Here is a 21,358-nt window from a genome sequence, read left to right as displayed (position 1 = left end):
ACTTTGCTTCAGGATGAGAACAGAAATTGTGCTCCGGCGGTGCGGCAGCAGTGGGAGGCCTCATTAGCTAAAGTGGTGCTTCAGGTTAAGAACAGTTTCAGGTTAAGAATGGACCTCCGGAACGAATTAAGTACTTAACCTGAGGTACCACTGTACAGTCATTCACTCAGTCTAACCTATGTCACAGGGTTGTTGTGAGGAGAAAATGGAGATGAGGTGAAATATGAACACCACCTTGAGCTCCATGACGGAAAGGAAATAATCAATAACCCAGAATCACGACAACAGACAGAGCTCACGTCCTGCTGATAATAATGAAGAGCCCATTATGCTATTTTCCACATTAAGCTCTCTTTTCTTATTATCCCTGCCCATGCTAAAATTCTTTTACACACATTCATGTTCTGTTAACTGTTCACTCTAATCCCTCCCTGACAGCGTGTCCTGAAATTATGAGCAGACAAATATTAGACCAGTGTAGTGTGTTGATTAGAGGGGTCAGAGTGTTGGACCAGGGTTCAAATCCCAATTCAGCCATGAAGCTCCCTGGGTGACCTTGGGCCAGTCACTGTCCCTCAGCCAAGCCTACTTCGCAGGGTATTTGTGAGGATTAAACGGGGATGAGAGAACCATGTACATGACTTTGAACAACTTAACAAGGAAAAGGTGGTATATAAAGAAATAAATTTCAGAAATGTAAAGGTAAGAAGTCTGAAATAAGCCATTGCCTGCCTGTTAGAATTCCAGCTCCATGATTGCAGTCATGGGATTGCTGTCTATGTTTTGACTCCACAGAGTGGGAAGTGACGGTGACAGGATGTTTGTGTTCCTGTGTTCCGTGAAGTGGGACTTTGTTCTTTTTCTCTTTGCTGTCTGATGCTAGAGAGAGAGGGAGCCATGTTGCAGTGCTCCGTGTGTGTGTTGATATGTAAATAAAGTCGATTAGCCAAAATGCTGAGTTGCTGAGGTCTGTCACGCATGATGCACAAACTCTGCGGATCCCTAAGTGTACCGGTGTCTGTTGGCATCGGTCACTGTGATGTTCGGGCAGAAGAAAGCTTTTGAAGCTCCCGAACGATCGACCAGGAGGGAGGGAACATGCTAGTCGGGCATGTGTCTCTGCCAGGGTCCTACTCGAGTGTAGGCTGAACTCCTGACAGTAAACACAGCACTGCCCCAAAGAAAAGAGAATGCTTCCATGCAAAGCACTGACTTGGCCACACCAAGAGTTCTTTTAGATCACATCGTCTCAGAATCTTGGAACGGATTATATGAAGAAAACATTGTGCTAACATGAACCTTGGGACTTGCTCGGGTCACCAAAAGCCAACTCAAAACAGAGATGTTGTACTGCACTGCGTGGGCAGGGCTCTTACGTCTGCAGGGAAGACCAGCAGAACAGCAAAATAATCAATACGTGCCTCACTCGGATCAGAGCCTTGAGAAATTCTCTAGAAATTCTCACAGAATCAGACATTCTAAACCCAAGTGGTATCTAAGAGCCTGGTCTTATATCCTTGATGAACGGCTGAGACCCTACCTGCCCTCAGACTGTCTCGCCAGAGTGGTGCATGCTCTAGTTATCACCCGCATGGACTACTGCAATGCGCTCTATGTGGGGCTACCTTTGAAGGTGATGCGGAAACTACAACTAATCCAGAATGAAGCGGCTAGACTGGTGACTGGGGAAGGCTGCCGAAACCACATAACACCAGTCTTGAAAGACCTACATTGGCTCCCAGTATATTTCCGAGCACAATTCAAAGTGCTGGTGCTGACCTTTAAAGCCCTAAATGGCCTTGGTCCTGTATACCTGAAGGAGCGTCTCCACCCCCATCATTTTGCCCAGACACTGAGATCCAGTGCCGAGGGCCTTCTGGTGGTTCCCTCCCTGCAAGAAGCCAAGTTACAGGGAACCAGGCAGAGGGCCTTCTCGGTAGTGGCACCCACCCTGTAGAAGGCCCTCCCACCAGATGTCAAAGAGAACAACAACTACCAGACTTCTAGAAGACATCTGAAGGCAGCCCTGTTTAGGGAAGCTTTTAATGTTTGATGCATTACTGTATTTAAATATTTTGTTGGAAGCTGCCCAGAGTGGCTGGGGAAGCCCAGCCGGATAGGCGGGGTATAACAACAACAACAATAATAATTTTTATTTATACCCCGCCCTCCCCAGCCAAGGCCGGGCTCAGGGCGGCTTACAAACAATAATAAAAACAAGTTGAATGATTACAACTTAAAAACAAAATTAAAATACAACATTAAAATATTGAAACATTAAAATATTAAAATGTAGCCTCATCGCAGGAGGAGAAGGAAAAGAAAAAAGAAAGAGGGGGGGAATCAAACTGGCTCCAAGCCAAAGGCCAGGCGGAACAACTCTGTCTTACAGGCCCTGCGGAAAGAAATCAGATCCCGCCGGGCCCTGGTCTCATGAGACAGAGCGTTCCACCAGGCCGGAGCCAGTGTTGAAAAGGCCCTGGCTCTGGTTGAAGCTAATCTGACTTCCTTAGGGCCTGGGACCACTAGGGTGTTGCTATTTATGGACCTTGAGGCGCCCAGGGGTGAATGAAGTGGGGGGCAGAGGGGATGGGCCACCCCAGATGCCACTCTTTGCCGGTTGATAAGATGGCCCCTGCCTCCCCCGGTGGTAGATCGGCTGAATGCACGCGCACTCCATATGGGCGCAGTTCGCGCGGTGTCCATATGGGCTGCCACTCTCGTGCACCGTCCATACAGGCTGCCTCTTGCACAGTGACTGTATGGGCTGGTGCGCATGCTCACTCCGTATGGGATGCCACACATGCGCAGTCTGTACGGGATGCCACTGGCGCAGCAACCTGTACAGTCGTCGTGCAAGTGACAGCCCGTACGGGCTCTGTACAAGTGGCAGCCTATACAGCTGCCACATGCAAGCAGCAGCCCGTACAGAGTGCGCATGTGCGGCATCCTGTACAGACTGTGCACGTGCAGCATCCCATACGGTTGCCGCACATTATTATTATATTAGTGGAACTGACCTGGCTTTGCCCAAGCGTGGTTATAAAAATATAAACTGGAAAGCCCCTCTATAACAAACTAGCCATCAGGACAGATGATGAGGTTATTATTGCTGAAGAGCAAGCAGAATTTAGGCAGGGCAGATCCACCCTAGGTCATTGCTTTGTCCTAGCACATCTCAGAGACAAGTATGCTAAGAAACCACATGGTGTGCTTTGCGCAGCCTTCATCAATTTGAAAGCTGTATCATGCCCCTAAATTGGCCACAAAACCCATCTTAATTCGATTATATGCAGATGATGCGGTTCTTCTATCCCAAACAAAAGTAGGCCTAAAAAGACCTATGAGAACATTTTCAGGATACTGCCAGAGAGAATAGCTGACCGTGAATTACAAGAAAACCAAAGCCATGGTTTTCTCAAGAAACTATAGATGGCGCATGGACAACCAGCTAATTGAACAGGTCAAAGTTTTCAAATATCTTGGCCTTATTTCCCAGTCTACAGAGTCACGGGGAGCACACCAGAAATTTGCAAAAGAAAAAGCATCCGAAAGCACCAAAATTCTGACATGCTTCTTCTACACAAAAAGTGGTAAACATATACCATCGGTCCTGAAAGTGTTCCAAGCTAAACCCCTAGCACAGTTATTATATGAGGCTCAGATTTGGACAGGCACTTCCCTTGGATCTACGGAAGCTGTCCAATCAAAGTTCTTAAGGCAAATTTTCTCTGTACCGCCCTGTGTCCCAAACACCTCATTACAGCTAGAGGCTAATCTTCCCTCAGTAGAATTATGGATCTGGCGTAGGACACTTAACTATTGGCTTTGCCTAAACTCAAATCCCTCCGGTCTAATATCCCTAGTGCTGCAAGATTGTCACAAGAGCCCCTGGACTAAAATTGTCTATCAAAAACTTCACTCTTGTGGGTTATCACCACAACAGCTACTCACTTTGGGTTTTAGTAAAGCAAACAGTCTAACTTGTCAGCGCCTAAATGATATTGAGCGTCAGAACAACTTGGCCACAATAAGGAAATTTTGCCCATGGTATGATTATTTTCCACCTTCCCATTTTGACTCTCTGGCACCCTATCTGCATAACCTAGCAATTCTAAAATATAGACGCGCTTTTACTCTCGCAAGATTGAATGTCTTGCCCTTGGCTGTACTGAAGGGATGATTCTAACAGATTCCACATGAAAAACGCTTATGTGGAAATGGCAGTACTGTGGAGATGGCATCCCTGTGGAGCTGGCAGTACGGAATCGGTGGTGCATGCCCTTCTGGCTTGCACTCTTTATAAAGACTTGAGGAATGAGGCTATCACCCCTCTTTTATTGTCCATTCCAGGTCGCCCAGCCACAGCCACACTGCCCTTTCTCTTGGCAGATCAAGATGAGCAGGTGACAGCAAAGGTGGCAAGGCTTTTAGCTGGGGCAATCAGAATAAGATCCACTATTTGACTATTGATTCAAAACCCAAAAATGTATTTTATATAACTGACTTTTTACTTCTATTCTTTGTATATCGTATTGTTGTTTTATTGCTATGGCTAATGCAAATAAAGATTCATTCATTCAATATAAGCTGGGGTTTTCTTGGCATGTGGTGAGCTTTCTAAAATGATCATTTATGATAATCTCAGATCAGTGGCGGCAAAACGGGGGGAAATATGAGCGGCTACATCTGTTCTCACAGGGAATGCCTGTCTCCAGATTAACATGTAAGAAACGATTGAAAACCAGGTGACAACAGCTGAGCTGAAGCAGGTTCCACCACACAAGGATTCCTGAGAACAGCACAGGGAAAGAACCCCCCCCCCCCAAGTCTCAGGCCTTAAAGCAAAGAAGGTCAAGAGACGTTGGGAAAGCTTTCAGTAGCTGCCTAAGAATTAGAAGTGCCCATCAACTGAATATCAGTACAGAAAAAGTTACGTGGTCAAAGAGGGTAACTGCCTTTCACAGTTTAATGGCTGCCAATTTGTTACTAGGCCATGTCCAAGGTTTTACTATGGCTATATAAAGCCCATGGTGCTCGGAACCAGTTTTGCTTGAGAAAGCACCTTGCCCCATATTTGCTTATTTGACTGTTTCAACCTCCAGAACTTGCCCTCTTCTAAGTGCCACTTAATCTTCATTCATTTGCAAGGAGCCAATATTTTGACATGGCAGCGCCTGTGCCTTAGAACTCTCTGCCAATAGACAGGAGGCAGACACTTTGGCTGTAACATTTCAGAAACCTGCTGGACACCTTTTTTTAATATCTCAGGCAGGAAGGTAAACGGTGTTTCCGTGCGCTCTGCCTTCCATCACAGAGTCCCGCTGCGCCAGAAGCGGTTTAGTCCTGCTGGCCACATGACCTGGAAAGCTGTCCGTGGACAAATGCCGGTTCCCTCGGCCTGACAAGCGAGGTGAGCGCTGAACCCCATAGTCGCCTTTGATTGGACTTAAGCGTCCAGAAGTCCTTTACCTTCTACCTTTTTTACCCAGGCGTACAAATTAGTTACCTATATTCATTGTTAAACATTTCACTGATTCTTATCTGTGTTTTGATAATTATTTTATGCATATTTAATTGTTCTGTGAATTATAGCTGGCTGCATCTACTATTTTATGATGTATGAAACTTAGAGAGCTTGTGATTTTTAATACTTTATAAATTAATTCACTAGCACTGGCCCAAATTATTAAGACCATAGCAAGTTACACCTCTGATCCAAGGCTGGGAAAAGGGCACTTGGCTGCTCCGCCCTCTAGCTGCTTCCAGCTAGAAGTCAGTAACAGAAATTGAGAAGCTTTTTCTAGTTTCTTATATGACAAATGCACCACCCTGTGCTGACTTTTAAGTGCTCCATTTCCCCATGTACCCTTGATTCCAATCTTGAAAGTTTACTTTAGCAAAGTAATTGTGTAGTCTCAAGAATAAGGCTTCTCCTTACCTTAATCATCTGAGAGAGGTCACCTGCATCTGCCAGTTCCAATACAATGTTAAGTTCATTGTCCTCAATAAATGAATCCAAATACTTGATTATGTTGGGGTGGTTCAATTGCTGCAAATAGACAGAGTAGAAGGACAATCACTATATGAATGTAGAGAACACCAGGGTGCCATAATGGCTCACAGGTATGCATGAAGCAGGGAAGGAAAGAGTCTGATGGGGGACTTCTCAGTGTCACCAACTCCCTCAAAGTTAGGGGGAAATCCATGAGGGATTTTTAAACCATATTATCAGAAAGTCAATTTATGCTGTATGAGAAAAATACAAGAACCTATTAGAGAACAAAACCCCATGGTGGCTATCACCATTAGAAGCGCTGTCAGTAAAAATAACTAATATGGAAAAGGTTTGGGCGACATATAGAGAATTGTTAATTGAGGAGGAAGAAAATCAACTGAATGTAAAAAAAAAATTTGAAGATATAAGACACTTGTTAACTGATTGGCTCCAATATCATCAATTAAATGACATTTTAGGCTGGATAAAGGAGCTGGTTTTGGTAAAGAATTTTCAAGATTGCAGAGAGAGCTGTTGGAAAATAATGAAAAATTTCTGCCACAAATGTATAAATTGGGGCTGGAGTAGAAAACAAAAGATGAGGAAGTAAAATCTGTAATGATTCATTGGGCAAAAGATGTGGGACATAACATACAAATTACCTCAGTAGAGAATGGTACAACTTTATTGAATACATTAAAGAACACTGTAAGAGTTTAAAAACATTAGCAGGATTCACATAACGCTTAAATTAACATAATGTTAATTTATATTAACAAAGGATAAAAATGGAATATAACAAAGTTAGATAAAGTAAGTAGAGGCAGTTAAAAGTGGAAGAATTGTGGAAGCCAGGGGAGGGGTGGGAAGAAGTCCTGGGGTTCAGGGAACCCCATAAAGGTATTGACATGAATATGGTTTTGTGAAAATAAGTGTATATGTCTGTGTGTATATGTATGTGTGTGTTTTAAAAAAAGTATGTTTTCTTTTTGAAAATATGAAAAAATAATTAAATAATAATAATAATAATAATTGTACCTTGATACGGTTTTTGTTTCTGTATGTTGTCTTGAGTGTCCTTCACTACAAAAAGCTAGTAATCATTATTAAAAAAATAAGTGTAGCATCACACTCATACTAAAAATGAGGAATAATCATCTCCAGAATATGATCAATTTGGAATAAAATGAACACCAAAAAACATTTCTCACCTACATCTTGTAGGCTTAATGTGGACATGACAAACAAGGAGGTTTTGTGGGTGTATGAGGGCCTCACAATGCTTATTTCATGTGCCCCAGTCAAACAGCTACCACAGAGGAATTGGAGAGTCAGTTGCATAAACAATTGGAAATGATTATGTTGATTGGGATATTATTTGCCTTTTTTAAAAAAAAAAATCTGTTAATATTTATATACTGTTGACTGATATTACATTGTATATCCTGTTAATTTTTTTTAATGGAAATTAGTTCTAGCTTTGAATTTCTATTTGTTGTTATTTTTGCTGTTAACTTTTATGAACCTGCTTGTTATAAAGCAGCATCACAATATGAAATCAAACCAAAAAGGCAAGTTCTGACCTTTTGGATACTGCCCAGAAAATGAAGGACTAAAATAAAATAAATAAATTAAGATTGCTTAATTTTTTTCAACTCAAGACTTTTAAAGGACAAAATATTACATCAAAAAGGACAAGTGAAGTTAGTAATAGATGACAGGCCTATCAAAATATTTAAGGAAATCCCAAAAAGAATTCTGAAGAAAAGGCAGAATTATAAGACAGTAACAGAAGCACTCAAGAAGAATTCGATTAGATTCCGGTGGGAATTTCCTGAGGGCTTCACCTTCACATATAAGGACAGAAGAAAAACTCTTAGATCAGTAGACGAGCTGGGAAAATTCTGGAGGAAGTACAAAAAAGAATTAACTGGAGATCCAACATTGGAGCTAGAGGAAACAACGCAGACACCATAAGAAGCATAGAGAGACAAGCGCGTATTAAGGGGAGGGGGGAGAGATTGGAAAAAGCAGATTATCAAAATCCTAAAATTTCTGAGTTTTCTTTTTCTTTTTTTCCTTTTCTTTTTTTTTATTTACTCAACGAAACCATTGTAGATAATAAATAAAAATTAATGAATCTAAAAATTATATCTTGGAATGTTAACGGTTTAAATGATAAGAGGAAGAGAAATAAAATAGAACATGTATTGAGGAAAGAACAATGGGACATTATATGCTTGCAGGAGACCCATGTGACTAGAAACCACAGAAGGGTTTTAGAAAACAAGAGATTGGGTCAAGAATTTATATCCTCTGATGTAAAAAAGAAAAGGGGAATTGTGATCTATGTGAACCCTAAACTAGACGCAAAAAAAAATCTTTAAGGATGATGAGGGTAGATTACTAGGGGTAAAAATAACAAAAAGTAAAGAACATTTAATTATAGTAGGAGTTTATGCCCCGAATGGTAACAAAACAGAATTTTTCAGAAAAGTAGAAGCTAATTTACTGGAATTTATAGAAGAGGAAATTATTTTGATGGGAGACCTAAATGGTGTCACATCAATAGAATTAGATAGGACACAGAGAGAAAGAAAATAAAAAAAAGCAGACTCCCAGACACCTTCTTTCAGATGGTAGAAAACTTAAATTTGATTGATACATGGAGATATAAAAACCCAGGAGAAAGACAGTATACACATTTCTCGGAAGTTAAAAAATCAGCCGGCAGAATTGACAGCATATGGGTATCAAGTAACTTAACAACTAAAATTAAAAAAGCAGAAATACAGGCCAAAATTATTACAGATCACAACCCAGTCACATTAGAATTAAAGGAACACAAGAAAACTAATAAAAGATGGAGACTTAATGAAAGATTATTAAATGACAAAAAGATTGTGAAAAAAGCGCAAGAACTACTGAAAGAATTTTTTGAATTAAATAAAGAACAGGATACAGACTTCAGGACAATATGGGATGCAAGTAAAGCTTTCATACAACAAAGTGCAATAAGGAAAAGAAACAGAGAGCAAAAACTAGAACAAATAAGGAAAGAAATAGGAATAAATGAAAAATTATTAGCAAAACAACCAAAAAATGAATTAATAAACCAACAACTAAAAATATTACAAACCCAGGCTTCAGCAATATTAAATAGTGAAATTGAGTACAATATTAAATGGATGAAACAAAGGTCGTTCAAATTTGCAAATAAACCCGGAAAGATGCTAGCCTGGCAACTGAAAAAGAGACAAAAGGAAAAACTGATTGATAAAATAGTGGAAGAGGGGAGAACTTTAGATAACCCTGAGGAAATTAAAAAGTGTTTTACAAAATATTATAACAAGCTATATAAAGCAGGAAATGAGACAGAGGTTGAAATAAAAGAGTATTTATGTGGAAAGGATATACCTAAAATTAAGAAAGAAAAGATTCAAGAGCTAAACTCCCCAATAACCACAACAGAGCTTCATCAAGCGATAATTAAGATGAAACTGGGAAAATCCCCAGGCCCAGATGGTCTTACCGCAATACATTACAAAAAATTAGAGGAACCACTATTATCACCTATGAAGACACTCTTAAATAGAATACTAGAAGACGGGAAGATTCCCAACACCTGGAAACAGGCGCACATAGTAGTAATCCCAAAACAAGGACGAAATAAAGAGTTTATAACCAATTATAGACCAATATCATTACTAAATAATGATTACAAGATATATGCACAAATATTGGCAACAAGATTAAAGACAGTTTTGCAGGATTGTATAAATAAAGAGCAGGCAGGGTTCTTGCCGGGCAGGAAAATGAGTGACAATATAAGAACAGTGATTGATATGATCGAGTATTTAGACATGAAACCAAGTAAGAAGGTAGCCTTTGTTTTTGTGGACGCAGAAAAGGTGTTTGACAAAGTATCATGGAAATTTCTAAAAATATTATTAGACCAGATGGACATGGGCGACCAAATTACAAGAGGGTTAAAAGCAATTTATGAACAACAAGAAGCAAATATAATAATAAATAATGACACGACTGATTATTTTAAAATACAGAAGGGCACCAGACAAGGGTGCCCACTTTCACCTTTATTATTCATTTTGGTTTTGGAAATATTAAATCAAGAAATCAGATTGGATCAAGAAATAAATGGAATACCCCTAGGAGAGAAAATATACAAAATAAGGGCATTTGCAGATGATTTAGTTTTAATGGTGGAAAATCCAAAGGAAAGCATAGCAAAGGCTCTAGAAAAAATGGAAAACTTTGGAAGGGTATCAGGTTTTGCTTTGAATAAAGAAAAAATGAAACTAATGGTAAAAAACATGGGAGATCAAGAGAAAAAGGAACTGGTAGAAAAATTTGGATTACAAATTGTAAAAAAAGTGAAATATTTAGGCATACAAATAACAATGAAAAATATAAATTTGTTTGAAGATAATTATAAAAAAATTGGGAAGAAACAAAAAGAGAAATGGAAACTTGGACAAGATTGAAATTAACACTCTGGGGTAGAATTTCGGCTATTAAAATGAATATCGTACCAAAACTTCTGTTCCTTTTTCAAATGATTCCCATAATAGGTAAAGATGATTGTTTTAAAAAATGGAAAACGGACCTAACAAAGTTTATATGGCAAGGCAAAAAGCCACGGATCAAACATAAATTATTAACCGACATAAAAGAGTGGGGAGGTTTTGGACTCCCAGACCTGAGACTATATTACGATGCAGCATGCTTTACTTGGATCAAGGATTGGATCAAATTGGATAACAGTGACATTTTGGATTTGGAGGGATGGAACAACAGATATGGTTGGCACGCCTATCTAATTTATAACAAAGTGGCAGTCCATAAAGAATTTCTAAGCCACGTAATTAGAAATGCATTATACAAGGTCTGGGTGAGACATAGAAGGTTGTTAGAACCAAAAACCCCATGGTGGGTCTCACCGCTAGAAGTAATATTGGTTAAAAAGAAAAATACTATAGGAAGAATGGCAGCATACCAGCAGCTCCTAAAGGAAGAACAGGGCCAATTAAAACTAAGACCATAAGATGAGGTGACCCAATACTGTACCACATGGTTACAATATCACCAAATTGCACAAATATTCAACCAGGATAAAGTAATAGGATTTGAAAAAGAAGAATCAAAATTACAAAAAGTATTATTACAAAACTCAAAAAAATATATATCCAAAATGTATAATTTATTATTAGAATGGGAATTAAAGGATGAAGAAGTAAAAGAAGTTATGATTAAATGGGCATGTGATATAGGATATGTAATTCGGCTGGACCAATGGAAGAAATTATGGAAATATGATATTAAATTCACGGCATGTTATACAATAAGAGAAAATTTTATGAAAATGGTGAACCAATGGTACTTAACTCCGGTAAAATTGGCTAAAATTTACAAATTAAAATCGAATACCTGTTGGAGATGTAAAAAAGAAATAGGAACAATGTTTCACATGTGGTGGGAATGCCGACCTATTAAACAATTCTGGAATGAAATCTATGAAGAACTCAAAAAGATGTTTAAAATATCTTTCAGAAAAAAAACGGAGGCATTCCTTTTAGGTTTAATTACAAATGATATCCCCGAAAATCAAAGGAAAGTATTCCTTTATGCAACAACAGCTGCCAGGATACTTATAGCTAAAAACTGGAAAGGCAGAAAAATTCCATCAGTGAAAGATTGGCAAATTAAATTTTGTGAATACATAAATCTGGCAAGACTCACAGCTTACATAAGGGGACAATCGGACCAGAAATTATTAAAAGAATGGGGTTGTGCTAAAGAGTATATGAAAAAACATTGTTCTGGAGTTAGTATATTGGTATGTAATGAATGATGCTTTACAGGGTTAAAGAAAAAGAAAAATGGTGTAAAAAAGAAAAAAAAAGTACCAAGGTGGAAGTAATCTAATTAGACACAATAATACAGTAAGAGTAAATTTTTTGAGGTTTTAGAACAAAGAAAGGAAGTCAATTTGTGTTTATGTACGTAATGATATGGGTTTTTTTCTGTAGATGTGTGCTTTTTCGTTTTTGTTTAGTTTAGTTTTGTTTCCTTTGCTTTTTTTTTCGTTTTCTGTTTTTTTTTCCTATATGTTCCGGGGATTTTTGTTTGTATAGTATTATTTTGGATTCAATGTTTGTAATTTTTGTTATGATTCTGCATTGAAAATAAAAAAAATAAAAAAAAAATCCTCACTGAGCAGCTATGAAACTACAATTTTACCAAGAACACTTTAAGTGCTTTCTTATGCACCCAAGTGCCTTCCTTTCCAGTCACAATTCTGGCCAGCTCCTTATTATGTCTCCCGCTATTGTGTGCTTCATTAAATGCAGCTTTCCCACCCAGGCATTCAGGACCAAACTCTGCCTCCAGAGCTCCCCGCTCAGACTCATGTTCTTTCCAAGTACCACATTTATCTGGAATTCCTGCACCCACAAGAAACAATGCCAGCGAGTGCATTTGTATACTAATAGGGTTGTTTGAAATTTCTGCCTTTTGACATGGGGGGAAAAACCTGCAGAACCTTCACTCCAGCTTCATCCTCTAATGCACATAAACACCCTGGCTCAGACGACTGCTATCCTCTCATTTTGTAAATGCTGCTGAAAAGTTTGATGGAAGCAAATGCCTGATGTATATGCAGAGCAACGCTGTCAGCGACAGGCATGCAAAAATGCAAGTGGCTGCTAACGGGACAGAGTGATGCTGGCAGGCCAGCTGATGTTCAGAGCTACATTACTAGCTGCTTTTACTCTCCTGGCTGTTTAGAAAGTGCTCCTCATTCCCCCACCCCCGCAGCCACGACTTTTTATAGGACTAAATCCCAATGACTAAGGTTTCCTCGATTAACGTAGTAAGCATAGAAGTTTAATGCAAAATTTAAAACTGGTTATTCTTTAACGGAATCGTAGAATATTGTAGAGTTGGAAGGGAGGGACCCCAAGGGTCATCTAGTCCAACCCCCTGCAATGCAGGAATACTTTGCCCAGGCTGGTTAAGAATCTCATGCTCTGCCAACTGAGCTATCTAAATTTCTTCTCCCCTGTCTCCAAATAAGAAACAAAATGTTGTAACACAATAATTTAAGCAGCCCTTGCTTCTTCTGTTCTGTAAATGACAATCTTGTTCTAAGTACAATGCATAGAAAATGTAAATACAGGTTTGGTGTGTGAAGAGGTGGAATCCAGGGACACAGAATGAAGAGCCTTGCAGGGTAACATTCCCAGAAGGAGAGGCGGCTACAAGGCAAGCTTACAGACCAAAAGAGATTCATGTACACCTCTCTGAACCACCCACACGCCCAGATACCCCAGACATGAACCACAGGCTTACTGCTTCACTGAGAGGAGGTCTTCACCTTTTCTCACTAATATGTTTAGATTATATCAGAATGGCTCTATCTATTGTAATGACTGAACGCTTAAAATTGTATATTTCCTTTCAAACAACTGAAAAATATGTTTCTTCATTTGTGACAAAAGCTGCAACTTTATATATAACCACAAGTAACCATCATAAATATGATTGCTCTTATTGTAAGCCTAACTATCTCTGTCTGATGGCGCCTGTATTCGAAGTGAGAGGCATTTCCTGAAACAATAGCAAATAAAGCAAACCAAATAATACCCAACTTGTTTAATTGTACAGATGTAAAACTGAAGTTTCAAAGCACACTTCAAAGCTATGCAGGGGACGGTGGTGTGTGTGTGTGGGTGGGTGGGTGTGTGTTCTGTGTCTCAGGGCAGAGAGTAGTTGGGAGGTAATGGTAGAACTTTACTCATTTCCATAGAGCAACCCTGCAATACATCCCAAAGACTGCAGAACATAAGCTAACTTGTTTTCTCTTGGATAAACTGTACAAGTATGAAATTTTTGCATAAGTATACATTATCCCTACCTCTGCTTTTGCACAGCATAGCAAAACAGCCTTCAGTGTGTATATATTTGTAAGAGCAATTGTCCAGGGAGCCATCAATTAACAAGAAATGAGTTGCAGATATTTATTTGACATGTTATTAGCTGTGCAGGACCGATCAAAGCGCATTCCAATTGCTGATGCTGACAGACAGACTGAAGCAGTCCCCTTGCCTCTAAACAAATCCTTGAACAACTCTGCCCTCCTAGACTCTGTGGGAAAAATCTGGCACCTGAACCAAATTATCAAAAAACGCTGACCTGCATCATGTCATTAAAAACTGCATCTCAAGTTGACATTTAGATCTTTGCTGTGGTATGTTCATCTCTTCAGAGCTGAATTATATACATCTTGGGCAAAATCTGTCAGATTTGGTTGGAACTTTCAGTCAAAAACTTGGATACATTTGAAAGGAATGCCCGATAGGCAACAACTACTAATAGATCCCTCATGCCTTTGCAACACAATATTATTTATCAAACTGACTTTCTACCATGCTTTGAGCAGCATGCATGCAAGTGTTTGACCAGCAGTGACTGCTCTCTGTAATTTTTCACAATGCTTTCCAACAAAGTGTATTACGCAGTAAAACGAGTTTGTAGACAGCTGCAAATCCACCAGTGTCCTGCAAGGCAAGTACCACAAACCAAGTCCTTGTCAGGGATTCTAGAAAAGAAAAATGATCAAATTTGGTGCCAGGACTCTTGGGTATCGAAGAAAAGGATGCTGCAGATAGTGGGTGTCTTGCCAGCACAGCAACTTCCATCCATCAGAAATACCTTCCTCAGGCCAAGCTGACCTCTCAATTCCAAGCTCAAGAAATGATGAGCCAGGATTGAGTCATCCCATTGGTCCTACACAACAGGAACTAGCTGCCTGTGCCATACAGCTCCACAGCACACTGTTTCTACAGATGCCAGTGCTCAGAGATTGCCGGCCTCCTTCTCACAACCTGAATCCCTCTGACTCCCATGTGCCTCCAACTATGCTGGGTCTATTCCATTCCATTCACTACTGGTCCTAAATGGGGTCACTGTGCCCCTGGAGGATCAGGTGCGCAGCCTGGGAGTCATTCTGGACTCACAGCTGTCCATGGAGGGGCAGGTCAATTCTGTGTCCAGGGCAGCAGTCTACCAGCTCCATCTGATACACAGGCTGAGACCCTACCTGCCTGCCCACTGTCTCGCCAAAGTGGTGCATGCTCTGGTTATCTCTCGCTTGGACTACTGCCGCTTGGACTACTGCGCTCTACATTGGGCTACCTTTGAAGGTGACCTGGAAACTACAACTAATCCAGAATGCGGCAGCTAGACTGGTGACTGGGAGCGGCTGCCGAGACTACATAACACCGGTCTTGAAAGACCTACATTGGCTCCCAGGATGTTTCCAAGCATAATTCAAAGTGTTGGTGCTGACTTTTAAAGCCCTAAATGGCCTCAGCCCAGTATACCTGAAAGAGTGTCTCCACCCCCATTGTGCAGCCCGGACACTCAGGTCCAGCTCCGAGGGCCTTCTGGCGGTTCCCTCCCTGCGAGAAGCCAAGTTACAGGGAACCAGGCAGAGGGCCTTCTCGGTAGTGGCACCCGCCCTGCAGAATGCCCTCCCACCAGATGTCAAAGAGAAGAACAACTACCAGACTTCTAGAAGACATCTGAAGGCAGCCCTGTTTAGGGAAGCTTTTAATGCTTGATGCACTATTTTATTTTAATATTTTGTTGGAAGCTGCCCAGAGTGGCTGGGGAAACCCAGCCAGGTGGGCGGGGTATAAATAATAAATAAATAATAAATTATTACTATTATTATTATTATTATTATTATTATTATTATTATTATTACTACTACTACTACTACTACTGTCATGGACCAATTTATCTGCACGCTGCTCTGGTAAATTCCACTAGCACTACCTAGATCTTTGTGTAAGCACTCTCTCAATTCAGTTTAGACTCCTTCCCTGCGAAACCTGGCAGCATCCCAGCAACTTAACCCATCACCTGTCCACAAGCTTTCCTAATGCCCGAGTGAAAAATAATAGAAAGCTGTAGACATTAAACTGCTTTGGAAATATATGCAGAAAAAGTAGGGTGTAAATTATTTAACTCAAAATAAGACACACATTGCGCTTGTTCTTTTCATAGTTCAAAAATTATCATTCTGCAATGCCTTGAAGTGTCAGGTTCCAGCCTAACTCCCACTCTGTGCAGGGGAACCTTGGCCAAACAAGGACAATGTCAGGGAACGCAGGTGAAGCCAGAGAAGGAAGGAAAATGCCTTCAGAAAATACACAGGGAACCAGAGAAGAAAGTGCTAATTATCCCAGTGTATCATCTTTCCTCATTTTTGTCTTCACAGCCCAGCTAATATAGCATTCACAACTTAACATCTGGCTCCCTGGTAAGCTTGGCACAGGGAGATCTGCAGTTGCCTCTGGACATCGTATACAGTAGGGATGATAATTGACCATCTCAATTCCCCTGTCATTCTGAGGGTTTTGATTTCACTTCTCCTTGATTCTAACATATGTGGACATAATGTTCTGAATATATCTAGTACCATATGGGAGACTCTTCCCCTCCACCTTCACTCAAGCCTTATTTTGTATAGAGCGCTACAACACCCAAAGGCATTACTGATTATCTTCACTTTGTTTGGTTTGGCATTCTTTGCTCTTTCCTCACTATACGTTTACCAGCTCACACAGAACAGCTCTGATGTAATCTCATCTTATGGCTAATCTAGCAATGAAGCTGCATGGAGTCCAAATACTGGTTTAGAGCCAGAATAGAGTCTCATGCCTACTTCCAAGGAAAGAAAAGTATGGAAGAAGCACATCTCCTCAACTCTACACTGACACAGAAAGGGGATCATTTCAGTACAAAAGAAAAAGATTATGCTCCCTCCGTCAAAAGCATACAAATCTTAAAGATAACTCTCTATTGCCATTCTGCAACACACACACACACACACACACACACACCATCCAAAAAAGGAGGAGTTAAGTACAATAGTGGGAGATCATAGATTGCTTCAAGGGCCTCTAACCACACGCCGCTTTTCTCAAGTTACACCAAAAAACAATAATCTTTTCCATTCCCAGATAATCATCAAAGGTCTGGAGAAATTCTTACCTTCAAAAGGTCTATTTCTTTAATGCAATCTTGTCTAGCCTTGGCATCCATCATTTCAAATATCTTCAAAAGGAAAGAGAGTTACATGTTGAAAGTCAAGCAAAAAATATGGATGTTCCCACATGTTTAAGATTCTAGATCATCCCTAAATTATCTTATCTCCTGGGCAACCATGACCTTTCTGCAGCTCCCTAGTTTCTTGGGGTTCTTAAGAATGAAAAAGACCTGCAAACAAAGCAGAAACTATAGCACCAGCATACAACTGGATAAAGTATTATTAAGTTTGTTGTTTTCTCATCAATTTGTTGACCTTAATAAACACAAACAAGCAAACAAACCACACAAACCAAAGTAATTAAATTATACTGTATAGATAAATGTGTATCTTAAGAATACGCTGAAAAGTGCCAGGGAAATGAGTACAAATAATGATCTAAGACTTTTTGGGTTACACAATTAGACTCTCCTTTTCTATTGATAAAATAAATTGCCTTCTTTTGCATATTCCTCTGCACTAATTAAAAGCAAAGAGGCTTAGATATTCATCCTAATAATCAGAGGGCTATTCACTATTTTATATGAGAGTAGCTTGGGTATACTAAAGAGATACCCCAAATAGGCCCATGTAAAATCAAAATCCAGCCTACAGCATATGGTAGAAGGGAGTCAAAAATATTAAAGATTGTAACATTTTATACAACAAACAAGGGGAGGCTTCTGGTTCATGGCCAACTCCACAAATGGATATCTATAAGTAGCTGCTGTCTGATCCATCCACAGGTAAAAACAGTTCCAAGAAGCAAAGAGGTTCACGACTAGCCCATTTGTGCCACCAAGAGGCACATTCATCCAATCTTACTTGGGTATTCCGATGCTCACCTGTACTTTCTTTAATGCCACTGGTTTTCTGTCCAGAAGGCAAGTAGCCTTGTAGACTTCACTGAATTGTCCTCGTCCAATTTTCTTCTCTATCTGAAAGTCTGCTAAGGTGCAGCGATAAGGGTATGATGTCAGATGCCTCTGTTTGAGGAGAAAAAGAGGATAGTGGGTTAAATGAAAACATATATTCCTACTACCATAATGCTATACTAAATCAGAAGGCAACTGAAGCAGGCTCTTCCACTAGATCAAACCTCTCCCAGCAAAAGTATTTCAGAGCCACCTATATCAGGCTGACCAGTGAAAGGAAGATAGATGCCTATAAAGGTGAGCTATAGTGCTATATGCTTGTAAGAGTGGTTTGTGGCATTATTTCTGGGAGGGACAATAGACAAATGGTAAAGCATTCTGCAAACAGGGTTTCAGGTCAACTCTATGGTACCACTATGTAAAAGGGATCACTGGAAGGAGACTCTGGAAAGACTTGTGTATGAGACCAGGGAGAGCTGGAAGCTAGAGCATACAGTGCTGGGTTAGATCAAATATAGCTCCCTCCAGAAGTTGCTGGATTACAACTCCCTAACCATTGGCCATGCTCACTGGGACTGATAGGAGTGGGAGTCCAATACCTGGAGGGAACCACTTTGGCTACCCCAGAGCTAGGTGGATCAACCTACCAACCAAGACAGTTTCAAACGTTGCCTCCACAGAATCTTTCAGTGGCTATTTATTTATTTATTTATTTATTTAGCTGTAAGTCAGGAAATGTTGTTGTTAACCTTGCTTTTCAGTTCCAAAAATGGCTCCTAGAGCAATTTACAAAGGACTTTTTTTTAAAAAAAGTAAAACAATAAAAACAAGCAAAATGATAAATAAGAATGAAAACAGCAAAGCAACAACATATGAAAAACATATGAAAAACAGAGATTAAGAACTAGTCAGAAGCTGTAAGAAACAGAGTGACTGAACTCTGTACTGCTGTACAAAACTTATGATTTACTAATGTCTACTTTAAACCACCCCCTGAAAAAACAACTGCCCCACATCCTCTCAAATGTATTCAGATCCTTCACTATTCAATATCCTGAGGGATTTTGGAGTTGAGAGCTTTTAACTGTAAATGGCACCAACTTTGTCATGGTGTTTCCTGCTATGAAAACAAGGGTTTCCCCAAAGCAAACGGTACAATGGCTTGGTAACATTTTTACAGTATAGTAGGAGATACAAGATCCACATTCCACTTCACAAGATGCACCATTTTTAGCAGAATTTACTGAACCAATCAGCATTCAATACTGTTTTGGAAAGCCCTTGCCTCAACCGTTGTGCGGGCTTCAGGAAGGATGCCTGAGATTCCGGCGCTGGCATGAATCAGTAACTGGACAATAGGAACTACTGCAGAGATGGAAAGGTCCTGCAAAGCTCAATGATTCTGAACTGTGCTTTCAAAGCTGGGTGCAGGCTTAGAAGCCGGAACAGTAGTAGGGATAACTACATCCCGTGTAGCTAAGCCAGAATCTGGTATGTCAGATGAAGCTCAAAACATCACAGCTTTTTTTGACGACAAACATGAGGAGCAGTAACTTCTACACAGAACTTTACTGGCTTGAACTTTATATGCACTATGCAATTCTATCATCACACAACCCCACCACCCACTCCAATATATAGTCCAGTAAACAGAGGATGCAACAAGGTATCATAATTATGCATAAAAGGCTTGAAATATGCAATAAGTAATGATAACATTCTCATGCACATCAGTACATTAAAGGAATGCCAAGAGCAGTTCTCTGCTGCCTTCTGCACCTGAAAAAACAACAAAACACGGGAGCAGAGCAGCATACTTTCCTGCAGACAAGTTCTCACTCCTTGCAATATGGCTCAGCCACAGAAGTCGGCTCACCAAGCCCCATTAATGCTGGGAAACGACCGGACACCTCAGCTGATAGACTCTGGCATCCGCCAAGGCTACAGCTGCACATTTACATATGCAATGACCTAGATTTGCATTTGCTATCACAACCTATCAGACCTAATTAAAGCAATGGAGCCAAAGAGAGGATGTAAAATTATAGCATGAACAAAAGGAGCATATCCAGGTCAGACCAAAACATGCCAAAACTTCCGTATTTATTAGAGCAGGCCATTTTCCCGCCATGTTTAGACAGTTATTAGTAAAATATTGTGTCCACAGCAGACACGCTTACAGTCTAAATGGGGGGTGGGAGTGGTAAAAAGAAAGAGAAATGCTAGGCCACAAAATCAACCCACTGCTTGTCATCCAAACCGTCTACAGGCATGGGCTGCTCTTCTAAATTTTCTCCTGCAGCCAAAAAAAGGATACCTAACAGCAGATAGAAGGCACCGTGTAGGGATGAGAGGCAGTAACTTGTTTTGGCTGAGCACACCTCAGCTGACATAAAGAGCTGTAACTCCACTCTCCACTGGAAGCCACCAGTGGGCCAAAGAAGACAGACCTCTCCTCTCTGTCTCTGAAGCTATCAGAGGTGGCGGGAGAGAAAAGGGGGCTTGGAGGAAGCTCACCCTTTGGCACAATGGTCTCTGAGCCCAAGTCTTTCTGCCCTCCTACCATCAACCCATGCAGGAGTTAAGGGCAGCTGCCCCCCTATATCAAGTAAAACATAGAGATACTTAACTAACTGACCAATCACATCGGTTCTGCCCCCCTAACAAAATTCCTGTCCCCTCAACAAAGTCCTGCCCCCCCAACAAAAATCCTGGCTACCCCCATGGTGAAGGGATTCCCCCCCAAATGCTTTCCCCCCTTTCTTCTATGAAGTTGAACCTCCCTGAATATTTCACAAGGTCCCAATGCATCATTTATTTAGTTCCAAATTCACCATAAATTTGATCCAATATCAGTTACTCTAAAGTCTGATAAAAATAAAAGGGTGTTCACCAATATGAAGATGATACCCAGCTCTACCCCTCATTTACACTGGAACTAGTGACGGTGGTGAAGGTCCTGTGTGAGTGTCTGGATGCAGCTGGAAGATGCATGGAGGTTAACAAATTGAGGTTGAATCCCGACAAGACAGAAATACTGTTTCTGGGGGACGGGGGTGGGCAGTGGGGGTGGGGGACTCCTGGTCCTGAACGGGGTAACTGTGCCCCTGAAGGACCAGATGTGCAGCCTGGGAGTCATCCATGAAGGCACAGGTCATTTCTGTGTCCAGGGCAGCTGTCTACCAGCTCCATCTGCTACGTGGCTGAGACCCTTCCTGACCGCAGACTGTCTTGCTGAAGTGGTGCATGCTCTGGTTATCTCTTGCTTAGACTACTGCCATGCGCTCTACATGGAGCTACCTTTGAAGGTGACCCAGAAACTACAACTAATCCAGAATGCGGCAGCCAGACTGGTGACTGGGAGTGGCC

General features: G+C 40.7%; 1 protein-coding gene across 2 annotated transcripts in view; it reads right to left on the bottom strand.

Annotated features, from left to right (window-relative positions):
* Positions 1 to 21,358, bottom strand: part of NEK6 (NIMA related kinase 6) — a 98,149-nt gene that overhangs the window by 31,349 nt on the left and 45,442 nt on the right. For both annotated transcript variants that reach the window (XM_083597393.1, XM_083597392.1), the window contains exons 3-5: positions 17,960 to 18,100; positions 17,081 to 17,143; positions 5,942 to 6,052 (exon numbers count right to left, since the gene is read on the bottom strand). In XM_083597393.1, the coding sequence (XP_083453519.1) occupies positions 5,942 to 6,052; positions 17,081 to 17,143; positions 17,960 to 18,100 (315 nt within the window). The remainder of the gene's footprint in view (positions 1 to 5,941; positions 6,053 to 17,080; positions 17,144 to 17,959; positions 18,101 to 21,358) is intronic.

Source organism: Podarcis filfolensis (assembly GCF_964270895.1).
Source record: "Podarcis filfolensis genome assembly, chromosome: Z".
Classification (NCBI taxonomy): Eukaryota; Metazoa; Chordata; class Lepidosauria; order Squamata; family Lacertidae; genus Podarcis; species Podarcis filfolensis.
Note: the sequence above shows the minus strand (reverse complement) of the source record. Positions and strands in the feature narration are given on the sequence as shown.